Genomic DNA, 17,078 nt, shown 5'->3' with positions numbered 1-17,078 from the left:
ACAGGGACATCTTCCGGAAGATCTCGGAAAGATGGGGCCGTCCGGAGGTAGACTTGTTCGCCTCCAGAAAGAATGCGCAGGTGGAATGCTTCTGCTCCCTAAACCGGGAAGACAGACCCTGGGCAATCGATGCCCTATCGATACACTGGAATTGGAACCTGGCCTACGCCTTCCCCCCAATACCTCTTCTTCCCAGGGTCATCCAGAAACTCCTAGGGGAACCAACTACTCTGATCTTAATAGCCCCTTTGTGGCCGAAGAGGAGTTGGTTCTCCACTCTAAAACAGCTATCGCTGGAGGATCCATGGGAAATCCCTTTCCAGAAAGATGTTCTAGTCCAGGGCCCTCTACTTCATCCAGACCCCGGGATATTCAAACTGTCAGTCTGGATCCTGAGAGCGAGACATTAAGAAACAGGGGTCTTTCAGAAAAAGTGATATCTACCCTAAGGGCCAGTAGGAAAAATGTGACGTCTGCCATCTACCTAAAGATCTGGAAGAGATACTGTTCCTGGTTAGGAGTGGAGCGCCCAGACACCTCCTCCCCTCCCATCAATAGGATCTTGGATTTTCTACAGTGCGGCTTGGAATTGGGCCTAAGACCTAGTACCCTGAAAGTCCAGGTCTCTGCTCTCAGCTCCTTTTATGACTGCAGACTAGCTAGCCACAGATGGATCAGAAGGTTCTTTAGAGCGGTTTCAAGATTGAGACCCTCTCTGAAATCAAGGGCTCCTACTTGGGACCTTAACATAGTCCTAGAAGGCCTAACAAAACCTCCCTTCGTACCGTTATCAGAAATCTCTTTAAAACACCTTTCCCTAAAAACTGCCTTTTTAATTGCTATCACCTCAGCAAGACGTATTGGAGAGATCCAGGCCCTTTCTTGTAGGGAACCCTACCTCCAGATCACCCAAGATCACATCCGTTTAACTCTCGATCCAGGTTTTCTCCCAAAAGTAGTCTCTCCCTTCCATCGGGAACAGGAGATCTTTCTACCTTCCATCCCCAGATCTGAATCTTCAGGGTCTAGTGTTAATTTACATCTCTTAGATGTCAGGGATACAGTGATCCAGTACCTGGATTATACCAGGGATTTTAGGGTTGATGGCAATCTCCTTGTTCAGTTTTCAGGGAAAAATAAGGGAAAGAAACTAGCTAGGTCTTCCATAGCCAGATGGATCAGATCCACCATTGAATATTGTTACAGGTTCCAGAATATGCCCAGTCCTGATAATGTTAAGGCCCACTCTACTAGGGCCACTGCCTCCTCTTGGGCTGAGAAGGGAGGAGTCTCGCTTGACCAGATTTGCAAGGCTGCAACCTGGTCAAGCACCAATACCTTTGTAAAACATTACCGTCTTAATCTTCCGGATTCGAATGAAACTCTTTTCGGCCGGAGGGTTTTACAGGCGTTATCCCCACCCCTTTAGTTATCTGTTATGTCTCAATGTGGGCCGTCATGGTGGATGAAATGGAAAAACCGCAATTAGACTTACCGGTAATTCCGTTTCCTTGAATCCACCATGACGGCCCATACTATTCCCCTTCCCAAAAAAAAAAAAAAAAAAAAAAAAAAAAAAAAAAAAAGGGGGAGATATATGCTTACGAATATATCTTTTCATACTTACGTACTTTAGGATAGATAGGAGTTTAAGGGTATGGATTAATATCCTTTTACTTTTGTTCCACCTTTTCGGGTAATTGTAAAGCACTGAGGAGGTGGAGGGGTGGGGGGTTCTTAAACTCTCTATGTGTTCCTGCCCCTACAGAGGTCAAGGGTCAATCTCAATGTGGGCCGTCATGGTGGATTCAAGGAAACGGAATTACCGGTAAGTCTAATTGCGGTTTTTTTGCACAAAAAAATACCTAATTTACCAAAAATTTGGAAAAATTTGCAAATTTCAAAGTTTCAGTTTCTCTACTTCTGTAATACATAGTAATACCCCAAAAAATTGTGATGACTTTACATTCCCCATATGTCTACTTCATGTTTGAATTGTTTTGGGATTGATATTTTATTTTTTGGGGATGTTACAAGGCTTAGAAGTTTAGAAGCAAATCTTGAAATTTTTCGGAAATTTACAAAAACTCAATTTTTAGGGACCAGTTCAGGTCTGAAGTCACTTTGCGAGGCTTACATAATAGAAACCACCCAAAAATGACCCCATCTAAGAAACTACACCCCTCAAGGTATTCAAAACTGATTTTGCATACATTGTTAACCCTTTAGGTGTTGCACAAGAGTTATTGGCAAATGGGGAGGAAATTTGAGAATTTCATTTTTTTGTCTAATTTTTAATTTTAACCCATTTTTTCTACTAACAAAGCAAGGGTTAACAGCCAAACAAGACTGTGTATCTTTATTGCCCTGACTCTGCCGTTTACAGAAACACCCAATATGTGGCCGTAAACTACTGTACGGCCACACAGCGGGGCGTAGAGTGAAAGGTGCGCCGTTTGGTTTTTGGAAGGCTGATTTTTATGGACTGGTTTTTTGACACCATGTCCCATTTGAAGCCCCCTGATGCACCCCTAGAGGAGAAACTCCCTAAAAGTGACCCCATCTAAGAAACTACACCCCTCAAGGTATTCAAAACTGATTTTACATACGTCGTTAACCCTTTAGGTGTTGCACAAGAGTTATTGGCAAATGGGGATGAAATTTGAGAATTTCATTTTTTTGCCTAATTTTCAATTTTAACCCATTTTTTCCACTAACAAAGCAAGGGTTAACAGCCAAACAAGACTGTATCTTTATTGCCCTGACTCTGCTGTTTACAGAAACACCCCATATGTGGCCGTAAACTACTGTACGGCCACACAGTAGGGCGTAGAGTGAAAGGTGCACGGTTTGGTTTTTGGAAGGCAGGTTTTGCTGGACTGTTTTTTTTTTTTGGACACCATGTCCCATTTGAAGCCCCCCTGATGCACCCCTAGATTAGAAATTCCATAAAAGTGACCCCATCTAAGAAACTACACCCCTCAAGCTATTCAAAACTGATTTTACAAACTTTGTTAACCCTTTAGGTATTGCACAAGATTTATTGGAAAATAGAGACACAATTTCAAAATTTCAAATTTTTGGCAGATTTTCCATTTTTATATTTTTTTTCCAGTTACAAAGCAAGGGTTAACAGCCAAACAAAACTCATTATTTATGGCCCTGATTCTGTAGTTTACAGAAACACCCCATATGTGGTTGTAAACCACTGTACGGGCACACTGCAGGGCGCAGAAGGAAAGGAATGCCATACGGTTTTTGGAAGGCAGATTTTGCTGGACTGGTTTTTTGACACCATGTCCCATTTGAAGCCCCCCTGATGCACCCCTAGAGTAGAAACTCCAAAAAAGTGACTCCATTTTAGAAACTACGGGATAGGGTGGCAGTTTTGTTGGTACTAGTTTAGGGTACATATGATTTTTGGTTGCTCTATATTACACTTTTTGTGCAGCAAGGTAACAAGAAATAGCTTTTTTGGCACGTTTTTTTTTTTTGTTATTTACAACATTCATCTGACAGGTTTTATCATGTGGTAGTTTTATAGAGCAGGTTGTCACGGACGCGGCGATACCTAATATGTATACTATTTTTTTTATTTATGTAAGTTTTATACAATAACTTCATTTTTAAAACCCAAAAAATGTTTGTGTCTCCATAGTCTAAGAGCCATAGTTTTTTCAGTTTTTGGGCGATTATCTTGAGTAGGGTCTCATTTTTTGCGGGATGAGATGACTGTTTGATTGGCACTATTTTGGGGTGCATATGACTTTTTGATCGCTCGCTATTACACTTTTTGTGACGTAAGATGGCAAAAAATGGCTTTTTTTACACAGTTTTTGTTTTTATTTTTTTACGGTAGTCACCTGAGGGGTTAGGTCATGTGATATTTTTATAGAGCCGGTCGATACGGACGCGGCGATACCCAATATGTATACTTTTTTTTTATTTATGTAAGTTTTACACAATGATTTCATTTTTGAAACAAAAAAAATCATGTTTTAGTGTTTCCATAGTCTAAGAGCCATAGTTTTTTCAGTTTTTGGGCGATTATCTTGAGTAGGGTCTCATTTTTTGCGGGATGAGATGATGGTTTGATTGGTACTATTTTGGCGTACATGCAACTTTTTTGATCACTTTTATTACCTTTTTTGGGAAGTAAGGTGGGCAAAATTTAAATTTTCTCATAGTTTTTATTTTTTTATTTTTATGGCGTTCACCGTGCGGGGAAAGTAACATGACTGTTTTATAGATCAGGTCGTTACGGACGCGGCGATACCTAATATGTGTAGTGTATTTTATTTTTTTCATTTTTATTCAGTGATAAATGTTTTTTTTTTATCTTAACTTTTTTCACTTTTTTTTACATTTTTGTGACCCAGACCCACTTGGTTCTTGAAGATCCAGTGGGTCTGATGTCTGTATAATACAGTACAGTACAATATATATTGTTCTGCACTGTATTTTACTTACAATGAACAGATCTATGCTTTTAGCACAGATCTGTTCAGCACCATGGACAGCAGGACGCCTGAGCAGGCGTCCTGTTGCCATGGGAACCTTCCCCGTCTGCTCAGAACTTCGCAGACGGGGAAGGGTAAGCACAGGGCTGAGGGGGGCTCTCTCACTCTCCATCGGGGGGCTGCAAAGGCACAGCAGCCCCCCGATGGAGAGGGAGCTCCCTGACCGATGACAGTTAACTTTTTCCATACAGCGGTCCGTACGGACCGCGGTATGGAAAGGGTTAAACGGCTGACATCTTCACAGATGTCAGCCGTTTATACCAGGGTGCCAGCAATGTGCTGGCACCCTGGTATACCCACTAGAAGCCAACGATCGTTCATGGGGAGGCGGGCGGGGGATCGCGATCCCGCCTGCCGCACCGCCCGCCTCCCGCAACGCCCCCACCGCCTGCGACACCCCCCCCCCGCACCACCCGCCGGCATAAAATCGTGCAGGGGTGCAGGGGGGGGTGAAAAATATTGATTTTAGCCACTCTAAAGTTTCTGATCCCCGCGGTCAGGGCCCGCGGGGATCAGAAACTGCAAAAAGCGCAGCAAACCGCAGGTCTGAATTGACCTGCGGTTTGCTGCGATCGCTGATACGGGGGGGGTCAAATGACCCCCCCCCCCTGCATTGTTACGGGATGCCGAAATCCCGCTCCGATTAACCCCTGGGGCGCCGGAATACAGATTTTAAGTCAGGACGTACCGGTACGTCCTTGGTCCTTAAGGACTCGGGGAAATAGGGCGTACCAGTACGTCCTATGTCCTTAAGGGGTTAAATGCCCTGAGCAGAAAGGATAGATGCATGCCATATACTGGAGACATTACTGGTAGCCTTTGACACAGGATCGACAACTTGGAGGAGTCATATACCTTGGGCAGGGTGTCTCACAATACAGATGACACGGATTACCTATGAACTGCGCTGTGAACAATTGGAAATGCAATGTATATGTTGTATAATTTATGTATTCTGTGAAGCATTAGTGGCAGTGACTGGTTATTTGCTTAGTAACTTGGCAAAGGCTGGGCTCAGTCAGAGGATGGTATGAGTGTCACTCTGCCAGTGCCCCCATACAAGATCCTATGAGGGGATAAAAAAAAGTTCAGGCAGACCTCCTAATCAGACACAGGACAGCCACTATGAGAGATACACAGCACTAGTATGAGCTGGGAGGTGCTGCAAACTCCTGCATGAAGCTAGCTAGCAGTGGAGGTGGGTGCCGCTAATCATAAAGGTGCAAAACCTCAGGGCCTGGAGAGGGCAAATAGGCAGCTTAGCACAGCAGGACTAGTAACTGTGTTTCCCGCAGTGAACTCGCTCATCTGAGATTGAGGGTCACACTGCGGCTGCAACATGGCTGTGCTGCGGTTGAGTACTGCATAGCTGTGCAAGCTGCAATGGGCTCTAATTAAACTAATTAGGACTGTTTAGTCGGTCTGCATTGTTAATAGTCATGTGGCATTGCAGGCTCCGTGTGACGAAGGAAGAGGCCGCAGCACTCAATGGAGCAGCTGATCAAATACTGATGACCTATCCTCAGGATATTTAATGCCCAGAAAACCCCTTTAAGTTTTAAGCCATAAAAATGGTGCAAAAAGCAGTGCTAACCTATTCCTGCTCATAGAGGATGAAGGTTTTATTTTCTGGCTTGAAGGGGTTGTGCAGCCTAGGTCATCAATATCGGTGGGGTGCCAGGTGTCGGACCCCCGCCAAACAGATCAGCTATTTGAAGAGGAGGTGATGTTCCATGTGAGCGCTGCCTCCTCTTCATTACACTGCCCATTGTCTTGGAAGTGCAGTGTAATTACAAGTACTCGTTCTATTCACTTGGATGGGAAGAGTACTTGTAATTACACTATGCCGCCTGTGACGAATACCACACCTTGTGCCCGCTTGATGTCACCTACGTCGAGCTCACGAGACGTGGTATAGTCAAGGGTTACCAAAAACATGACGCCAGATGCTCTCGGGGATCCTCCCCTGTAGGACCGAAGACAGCAATGGCCTCCAGGTACGCGGCCGCATACACTTCAAGTCCCTTAAGCTGCTTGACCCTCCGCTTAGAAGTGGCAGGGGCATACTCAATGCCCAAGGGCATCTTGGTAGACTCCGGGCTTTTTGGCTAACATTTCCCAGGAAGGGGCGGCATTCTGGGAGGGCAACTGCCTCCCGCGCCTTCTGCCTTCCCCGGGCTTGGTCCAGGGTGACCAGGTACATCCTGGCATTGAGCCGCTGGTGCGTGAGGTACGGGCCCTCCCAGGCCGCCTGAAGCTTGTCCTGAGGTACTCGGACCAGGATCCACGCTTGCTGACCCACGTGGTGGATCCTCTCACAAGCCTCCTGGCTGTACCCCCACTTCTGGTCGGTCTGGGCCTGCCCCATACTGTCGTGCACCAACCGCGACAAGGCTGGAGCCTTTTCCTGGAAGCGCACGACACCCTTGATGACCGATGACCCAGGGGTGGCTACGTCTCCCCCCCCAGGCCTCTGTCTTAGCGGTCCCTGGGTATCTGGCCACAGAAATTCCACCCTGAATGGATAGGATACCACAAATTGTCGGTCCCTAGGCCACGCCTCTGGTGAGCCCTGTTGGACCGTTTCCTGTCTGAATCCAAGGGAGGCTGTGCCACATGCTCTTTGAGAGCTTTCAAGCTGGCGCTAGCCCCTAACGCCACCTGAAACCCCTGGTGGGACGTGGTCAGAATAGATGAGACTGCCACGTCCCCTGTCAGTTCTACTAACTGCCGGTCCCTAGGCCACTCCTCCGGTGAGCCCTGCTGGACCGTGACCCGGCACAGCCATCCTTAGTCCCAGACCATCTGCTCGAGGTCTGAGTCCGAGGGAGGCAGTGCCGCTTGCTCCCTGAGAGGGTTCAGGCTGGCGTCAGCCACTAACGCCACCTGAAACCCCTGACTGGACGTGGTCAGAATAGACTAGACTGCCACGTCCTCTGTCAGAACCTGTCTCCGGGCCTCCATCTGACTCTGCAACCACTTGGTCGGAAGGGGGAAAGCCATCAGACCCCTGAGGGGCCCCAGCACTCCCACTGCGTGTGACAGCCGCTGCCACCACTGGTAGTGCCTGCTTCCCCTCAGCTCCCGACCAAGCCGCCAGTTCAGACGGACTAACCTGGCCCTCAGACATCCCAGTGGTGGACGAACCCTGCACTGAGGCTTCACCTGGCAGCCCTACTTCTCCTGGGACAGCCCTGACCTCATTTGCATCCTCCTCCCCTGCAGCTGTCTGCCCCCTGCTTGTCCCCTCAGTCACCACACTGGAGGACAACAGGTTCCAGCAGGCTTGCTGGCCACACCCTGGGACTTCAGCACAGCTGGCAGGAATGACCCTCTCCCCACTAAGGGGAGAGGCACACATTACATCCCTCACCCCCACATCCCCATCAACAGGCATGTTAAGTACATTCACAGTATCATCGGGGGGTCATTACATCACATTCTGGGGAATCAGACCTCGGGGTGTCAGCGGCCATGTACTTAGACACAAGCCGCCCCAGGTCCATCCCCAGCAAAACACTGGCGGTGATATTTGCGGATACCCCCACCTCCCTTACTCCTCGACCGGCGCCCCAGTCCAAATAGACTCCAGGACCTCCCACCACCCCCACCCACACACAACACAGTGGACGGTTTCCGGGTTGATGACTGGGACGGATCCTTCGGGCGCTGGGGACACATGACTTTGAAGTGTCCTGGCTGCTTACACAGGTGGCACAGTCGGGGTTCCCCCCCGACGTGGAAAGTGTAGCAGGGGCTGGTGCCCACTTGGGCCTAGGGGCAGGGGTAGCAGGTGCAGCGTGCGTCTTACCCCCTCTCCAGCCGACAGGTTTCTGGGCCTCTGAAGTCGTGTTGTTGGTGTATTCATCGGCCAGGGCTGCTGTTGCGGAGGCCCCCTATGGCTTCCGGTCTCGGAGGTACTGCTGTAGGTCCTCCGGGCAGTTCCATAAGAACTGTTCTGTGGCGATGAGCTCCTTCAGCTGCTGGGCGGTGGTGAGCTCCAATCCGGTGGTCCATTGGACGACCGCTCTCAGCAAGGCCCGCATGTGATTGGCCCAGCTCTGGGTAGAAACCTCGCTGCAAATTCCTGAGCTTTTTCCGGTACGACTCAGGTGTTAAGTTATACTGCCTGACCAGAGCTTGTTTGATGTCCTCATAGCTCAGGATGGTCTCGATGGGCAGGTACCTGAAGATTTCAAGGGCTTTTTCCCTGAGCCGTGGCATGAGGAATCAGACCCACTGGTCCTCTGGCAGCTGGTACTGATGGCAGGCTGTCTCAAATGCCAACAAAAAGGTGTCCAGGTCACCATCTTTGTCCAGTAGGGGAAAGTCCTCCGCCCGCAGTTTGGGAATCCAGACCTCTGGAGACTCACATTGGGCTGGGGAGTGCTGCTGGAATTGGAGCTTCAGCTGGAGCATTTGTAGCTGGTGCTCACGTTCGGCCTGCTCGCGTCGTTCTGCAGCTGCCATAAGGATCTCGTAGGAAGCCTGGTCTCCGGTCTGGAGTCGGTCTAGGGCAGCCTGTAGGAGAGCAGCTGAGCTAGCTTGGCTGGGGGGATGGGCAGGTGGAGTGAGGCCCACCGCGGACCTCACCTCTGGCAACTGGCTCCTTGGGGAGCTTTGGCTGTGCTCCCCCTCACCTTCCACTTCCTCTCTTTCCCCCATCTGGACTGCATCCTCCCCGCCACCATTCAAAGCATCGGCCATCTCCTTAGCTTTTCTCCTTGTGATACTGGCCGTCATTACAACGGATGGTCACTGACACAGACTGCAACCTGATGCCCACACACCTTATTGTATTTGCACTCAGACTGTCTAGTGTTGAGCTGATCTTAAGACTCCAGCGGGAAAAGCTACTGCTGGTCATCTTTAGTGTCTGGGAGTATGGGTCTCACACTCACACACACTAGTATCTCGATCCCACTGCTGCCACCAATATGTGAAGAATACCACACCTTGTGCCCGCTTGACATCACCTACGTCGAGCTCACGAGACGCGGTATAGTCACGGGTTACCAAAAACGTGACGTTACGCCCTCCAGAGGAGCAGGTAAGGTCAGGTTGGTACAGTTTACACAGACACCTCCTGTCCACGCGGGCACAGAGAGGCAACAAGCTGAGAGAGCCTTTTCACTGCCTCAGTGAAAACAGCGCTGTCTCAGCCCAGGAAATCTGCCACCAGCTTCTCGTTTGATATAAGCCCGTTCCGCTAAAGGGATTATATAGGGTGAGAAACCAACCCGCGTGTAATGACCGGCGTCACGCAAAGGGAGGGAAATGGGAAGGCCCTGTCCAAGGGAGAGGGAAAGGTGGTGACCCCTGACTCACCTTGCGGCTGGCACCTGACTGCCCTGACGGGTTCCTCACCCGTACGCCGATCAAGTGCCTAAACCCTGGCTTTCCCTAAGATGAGCCCTGTGTAGTGAACAGGGCGGTGGGATCACTAGTCCGCACCACTGACACTAAGAGGAAAACACCAAGGAGAGGACAGACAATACAGACAAACATATAATCCCAGGTGGGCGACAACAGCAGACCACCAAGGCCCAACAGGGATCCGGAGGGTAACACACTGGAACAACAACCAGGGATCTCAGCTACTCAGCTCCAGTGGGTCAGTATAGAAGTCCAGGCAGGAAGTTCTATATCTGGCAACCAAAGAAGTGGGAGATGGGAATATAAGGAGGTTGGGATTGCTGGACAAGAAACAGCTGAGGAGGAGAAGCTACGGATCCCTGAGTGAGCCAAAAAGGATTGCAAGGCAAACCCAGAAAGCTACCATTACGAAACAGCACTGTCTTTGTACATCGAACGCGCAGCCACCTGCTGCGACTTCCTGACCCCGGGTATAACGGAGTCAGACGTGGCTCTTGACACCCTCGTGACACCGCGGTAGCTTATAACTAGGCCAAAACACGGACGTGGGGATTCGTGATCGAGATACAAGATAGCACAAGATTAAATTTATACAGAGAATATATACAGTGGTCTGAGGTTACAGATACAGATTATTTGGGTACAACAGGGTTAAGCAGAGTAAAAGTCAGTTACCGGGTAGATGAAAGTTCCTTTGGGTCATAAGGGTGGAATAGTCCTTGGCTTCAGTCACGTGGGGCGGTGATGTCAGCGGTTTCCAGGTCTCTCCAAATACATTTGCACGATGTGACCCCCTTTCAGAGAAAGAAACCGCCCGCTTGCTTACATGGGCTTATGACCTGTAGCTGGCCACACCCCTCCCCTCCTTCTCTGGTGCTGGGAGCAAATGACCCATAAAACCCCTTAGGGCTCATAGCCCCAGACCAGAATGTCACAGGAAGATGGTTCCGGGCCCAATTGATCTGCCTGGGTTCCGGCTACAACTAGAGTCCCAACATGGTACTGTTATTTGGTTTCTGTAGGGAGATATGGATATCTCCCTTCCCTGACATCGCCCCATCAAACAAAGACCATGGGCACGCACGTACATCGTGGCCACCGGGACACAAATATGTATCCGGTTTGCGCCTGCGATGGCCGGGCGATTCATAATTCCTTATGAAATGTAGGTGCCAACATGTCTCGAAGGTATCCTTGATCCTGGCAAGGGCTGATACCTCCTGCTGGCGGGTTTTCCTGCAGGATTTAGCTTGTCTCTAAACTGGTTGATTGAGGTTTGACCTTCTCCACCTGGGGCCTCCTTGAAGGCTGGACCCCTGGGGCTTTCTTCCTTGCCAGCTGACAAACAGATGGCTGGGGGGGGGGGAAGAGCGAGCGTCTGAGGGAAGAGCGAGCGTCTGACGTCACTGGGCTCGGCGCATGCCCAGTGACAAAGATGAAGCTCATGCCCTCAGTCTCCTGCAGATCGCACTGGCGCAGCCCTCAGTGGGTACTGCGCCTGCGCGAGAGTACGTTCGGCCGTGAGGGAGGGGGAGGAGAGGGAGGAGAGGCTGTGGGGCGGTTAGCAAGTCAGAAGGAAGGCGTTTTGTGCACCGAATGAGGGGCGGTACTGGGCACACTAAAGCAAACATAACGCCCCTCTGGGCACCTTCAGGGACAATTTACATAAAGATAAAAGTCGATTTTATCAAAAACTACTGGACGGATTAGAAGATAAAAGAGCACAGCCTATTCAAGGTAAGCTGTGCTACATGAATGCTTTAAAATCGGATTTTCGGTTAAGGGAGGTGACAGAATCCCTTTAACATGTATAGCTTGGAAGAAAGACGAGACAGAGGGGATATGATAGAAACTTTTAAATACATGAAGGGAATCAACAAGGTAAAATAGGAGAGAATATTTAAAGGGATTCTGTCACCAAGTTTTAGGTTATAGAGCTGCGGACATGCACGGCTAGATCGCCGCTAGCATGTCCGCAATATACCTGTCCTATAGGGCTGTGTGCTTTTATTTTCTTTAAAAAAGGATTTTAGAGATATGTAAATTATCTCTAAAATCGCAGTGTCGGTATAGTGTTCCTTCCCTGTGCTGGCATCAGCCTCAGGGAAGGAACTGCGCATGCGCGAGCTCGCGCATCGCGAGATTACGGCTATCTATCCATGACGAAAGGAGGAGATTCGGAGGACATAGGCGGTGCTGGGCTCCTTCACAGGCGGGCGTGTCTGGGCACCAGGAAGGTTCGTACAGCCCCTTGGTCACCTTACAAGACTAATTTACATATTTCTAAAATCCTTTTTTAAAGAAAATAAAAGCACACAGCCCTATAGGACAGGTATATTGCGGACATGCTAGCGGCGATCTAGCCGTGCATGTCCGTATCTCTATAGCCTAAAACTTGGTGACAGAATCCCTTTAAAAGAAGAAAAACTGCTACAAGAGGACATGGTTTTAAATTAGAGGGGCAAAAGTTTAAAAGTAATATCAGGAAGTATTACTTTACTGAGAGAGTAGTGGATGCATGGAATAGCCTTCCTGCAGAAGGGGTAGCTGCAAATACAGTGAAGGAGTTTAAGCATGCATGGGATAGGCATAAGGCCATCCTTCATATAAGATAGGCCCAGGGGCTATTCATAGTATTCAGTATATTGGTCAGACTAGATGGGCCGAATGGTTCTTATCTGCCGACACATTCTGTGTTTCTATATTCCTCACACCGCCGCTACAAGGGAGACGAAGTGCAGTGTAATGAAGAGGAAGCGGCGCTCGAGTCGTCTCCTCTTCACACAACTGATCAGCGGGTGTGCCCGGTGTCAGACCCCTGCTGACCAGATATTGATGACCTATTCTGAGGATATAAACAGGCTGCACAACCCCTTTAACCCCTTAAGGACTTATGACGTACCGGTACGGCATGTTTCCCGAGTCCTTAAGGACCCATGACGTACCGGTACGTCATAACTTTAAAACTAGATTGCGGCGGGGGTTAATAGGAACAGGATGTCTGCTGAAATCATTCAGCGGGCATCCTGTCACAACGCCGGGGGGGTCATGTGACCCCCCGTATCGGCGATCGCCGCAAACCGCAGGTCAATTCAGACCTGCGGTTTGCAGCTTTTACCTGCGGTTTGTGGCGGTGCCATCGGGTCCCCATGCAGCTGTAGGGGGGACCCGATGGCATGGAAGGCAGCGCGATGCCTAAGGAAGGCATTGCACTGCCTTCCGGTGACGAGTCTGTGAGATACAGCCCCCTGGATCTCACAGGCCGGAAGCTGTATGAGTAATACACACAGTATTACTCATACAGCCAATGAATTCCAATACAGAAGTATTGGAATGCATTGTAAAGGGGATTAGACCCCCAAAAGTTCAAGTCCCAAAGTGGGCCAAAAAATAAAGTGGAAAAAAAAAGTTTAAAAAATAAAGTTTCCCCCCCAAAAAATTAAGTTTCAAGTAAAAATAAACAAAAACGTCATTTTCCCCAAATAAAGTTAAAAAAAATTGGTAAAAAATAGGGGGGGGGGGAAGTATACATTAGGTATCGCCGTGTCCGTATCAACTGGCTCTATAAACATATCACATGACCTAACCCCTCAGATGAACACCGTAAAAAATAAAAACTGTGCTAAATAAACAATTTTTTTTGTCACCTTACATCACAAAAAGTACAACAGCAAGCGATCAAAAGGGCGTTTGCCCACCAAAATAGTACCAATCTAACCGTCACCTCATCCCACAAAAAATGAGCCCCTACCTGAGACAATCGCCCAAAAAATAAAAAAACTATGGCTCAGAATATGGAGACACTAAAACATCTTTTTTTTTTTGTTTCAAAAAAGCTGTTATTGTGTAAAACTTACATAAATAAAAAAAAGTATACATATTGGGTATCGCCGCGTCCATATCGACCGGCTCTATAAAAATATCACATGACCTAACCCCTGATATGAACACCGTAAAAAATAAAAACTCTGCTAAATAAACCATTTTTTGTCACCTTACATTACAAAAAGTGTAATAGCAAGCGATCAAAAAGTCACACGCACCCCAAAATAGTGCCAATAAAACAGTCATCTCATCCCGCAAAAATCATATCCTACCCAAGGTAATCGCCCAAAAACTGAAAAAATTATGGAAACACTAGAACATGATTTTTTTTGCTTCAAAAATGAAATCATTGTGTAAAACTTGCATAAATAAAAAGAAAGTATACATATTAGGTATCGCAGCGTCCGTGACAACTTGGTCTATAAAAATATCACATGATCTAACCTGTCAGATGAATGTTGTAAATAACAAAAAATAAAAACGGTGCCAAAACAGCTATTTCTTGTTACCTTGCCTCACAAAAAGTGTAATATAGAGCAACCAAAAATCATATGTACCCTAAACTAGTACCAACAATACTGCCACCCTATCCCGTAGTTTCTAAAATGGGGTCACTTTTTTGGAGTTTCTACTCTAGGGGTGCATCAGGGGGGCTTCAAATGGGACATGGTGTCAAAAAAAAAACAGTCCAGCAAAACCTGCCTTCCAAAAACCGTATGGCATTCATTTCCTTCTGCGCCCTGCCGTGTGCCCGTACAGCGGTTTACGACCACATATGGGGTGTTTCTGTAAACTACAGAATCAGGGCCATAAATATTGAGTTTGGTTTGGCTGTTAACCCTTGCTTTGTAACTGGAAAAAAATTATTAAAATGGAAAATCTGCAAAAAAAGTGAAATTTTGAAATTGTATCTCTATTTTCCATTAATTCTTGTGGAACACCTAAAGGGTTAAAAAAGTTTGTAAAATCATTTTTGAATACCTTGAGGGGTGTAGTTTATAGAATGGGGTCATTTTTGGGTGGTTTCTATTATGTAAGCCTCGCAAAGTGACTTCAGACCTGAACTGGTCCCTAAAAATTGGGTTTTTGAAAATTTCTGAAAAATTTCAAGATTTGCTTCTAAGCCTTGTAACATGCCCAAAAAATAAAATATCATTCCCAAAATGATCCAAACATGAAGTAGACATATGGGGAATGTAAAGTAATAACTATTTTTGGAGGTATTACTATGTATTATAGAAGTAGAAAAATTGAAACTTGGAAATTTGCAATTTTTTTAAATTTTTTGGTAAATTTGGTATTTTTTTATAAATAAAAATGAATTTTTTGGACTTCATTTTACCAGTGTCATGAAGTACAATATGTGACAAATAAAACAATCTCAGAATGGCCTGGATAAGTCAAAGCGTTTTAAAGTTATCAGCACTTCAAGTGACACTGCTCAGATTTGAAAAAAATGGCCAAGTCCTTAAGGTGAAATAGGGCTGAGTCCTTAAAGGGGTTGTCCGAGTTATGAAAAATAATAATATAGCACTGAAAATCTGATATATAACTGAGCTAAGCAAGTTTTATGCAAAAAAAATATATATTTCCTCATTTCCCTGGTTCTTTTCTGGCCCTTTGTTTACATGCAATAAAAACAATCTCTGCCCCTCCCCCTGCTCTGCTAAGGGAGTGAATACAAGAGCTGCCCTGAGTGACATGTCTGCCTGCTGGGAAACTCTGCAGCATGTTGTATGTGTAGGACTACAAGTCCCAGCTGTACAATGACACTGCTAAGGGAGTGAATACAAGAGCTGCCCTGAGTGCTGGGAGAATCGACAGCAACTTGTAAGTGTAGAACTACAAGTCCCACTTGTATAATGACACTGCTATTACACACAGGATCTTCCCCCTACCTTCTTGTGCAATGCTCTCTCTAGTCTGTGCCCAGCATTGTCTCCTCACTGCCTGCAGAGCAACACAGTCTGTGCAGCTGAAGGGGTTAAGAATCCTAGCAGATGGCAGTGAAGGGGGGCGTGGCCAGCACAGTGACATCTCGTTTACAGGCTTGTAAACTACCTTTATCAGAGCAGGAAGAGAAGCTGACATCACAGGTCATGTGACCCTAGTGAAATCTGAGAAACCAGCCACTGCAGATAAAGTGAGTTCATTGGAAAGCTGTTACATTTGCTTAGTTAGGAACATAGAAAGAACAAAAAAATAACTCGGATAACCCCTTTAAGGGGTTAAAGACAGCCCAAGATCTTCCAAAATATATTAAGGGACTAATTTGGCACTTTGGTGCACATTTAGGCCTCTTGCACACGAACGTATTTTCATTCCGTTTCCGTTCCATCTTTGCGGTTTCGGTTTGCGGTCCGTATGTGGAACCATTCATTTCAATGGTTCTGCAAAAGAAACGGAAGGTACTCTGTGTGCATTCCATTTCCGTTCTGCTAAAAATTAGAACATGTCCTATTATTGTCCGCATTACGGACAAGGGATAGGACTGTTCTATTAGGGGCCAGCTGTTCCGTTCCGCAAAATATGGAATGCACAAAGATGTCATTCGTATTTTTTGCGGATCCGTTTTTAGCAAACCGCAAAATACTTACCATCGTGTGCAAGAGGCCTTACTAAAGTGTTTGCGCCTGTTTTTAGTATGAAAAATGCTGTTTTAGACAGTCTTACTTTTTTTTTCGCATTTAATACTGAAATTGCGCCTGTTTTGGAGGCGTTGGACTATTTAGAATTTTTAGACTAATTCTGTCTAGTTTTCTAGCTTTTGTGACTTTTTTCCAACCTATTTATGTACAGGCGCCTTTTTTTGCTCCTGAATTTGTCGCACTCCGCTCCAGGGTTGGCATACTTTTCTCCAGGGCTGGCGTCTTAAGAAAATACCCAGAGGTACGGCTACTGTTATTAAAAAGATGAGTGAAAAGAGCACAGAGGTCTGGGAACTGCAATATAACACTTACCTGCTGAGTCCTGTCCGGCGTGGGAGGTATTGGCAGAGGAGTAGCAGCTTTAGAGCGATCTAAGAGGAAATGATGTGAAAGATGATAACTACGGCCCTGTAAAGGCTCCAGCTACATACATGATTCTCTGTGCTGCAATACCTCCATATACTGCCACAGTCCACCGACACCCTTACACGATGCCATCACCCAATAAATAATAATTTCCTATACTTAGAAGTACATCAGTGATCCTGCCAGGTGCATCACAGAATATTGTCCCATTTAGAGCTGGACTATTGAGAGGGCACATGGGCCACAAAACTTGGGGCCTCCATGGGTGATCCTGATGGCCATTTGGTATCCTATCCAGCTTAGACTTGGGGCCTCCATGGGTGATCCTGATGGCCATTTGGTG

General features: G+C 46.9%; 1 protein-coding gene across 1 annotated transcript in view; it reads right to left on the bottom strand.

The window, feature by feature from the left end:
• SH2D6 (SH2 domain containing 6) overlaps window positions 1-17,078 on the bottom strand; it is a 61,349-nt gene that overhangs the window by 33,116 nt on the left and 11,155 nt on the right. The window contains exon 6 of the mRNA XM_040414518.1: window positions 16,682-16,740. Coding sequence (XP_040270452.1) covers window positions 16,682-16,740 — 59 coding nt within the window. The remainder of the gene's footprint in view (window positions 1-16,681; window positions 16,741-17,078) is intronic.

Source organism: Bufo bufo, chromosome 1, assembly GCF_905171765.1.
Source record: "Bufo bufo chromosome 1, aBufBuf1.1, whole genome shotgun sequence".
In the NCBI taxonomy this organism is placed as follows: domain Eukaryota; kingdom Metazoa; phylum Chordata; class Amphibia; order Anura; family Bufonidae; genus Bufo; species Bufo bufo.
Note: the sequence above shows the minus strand (reverse complement) of the source record. Positions and strands in the feature narration are given on the sequence as shown.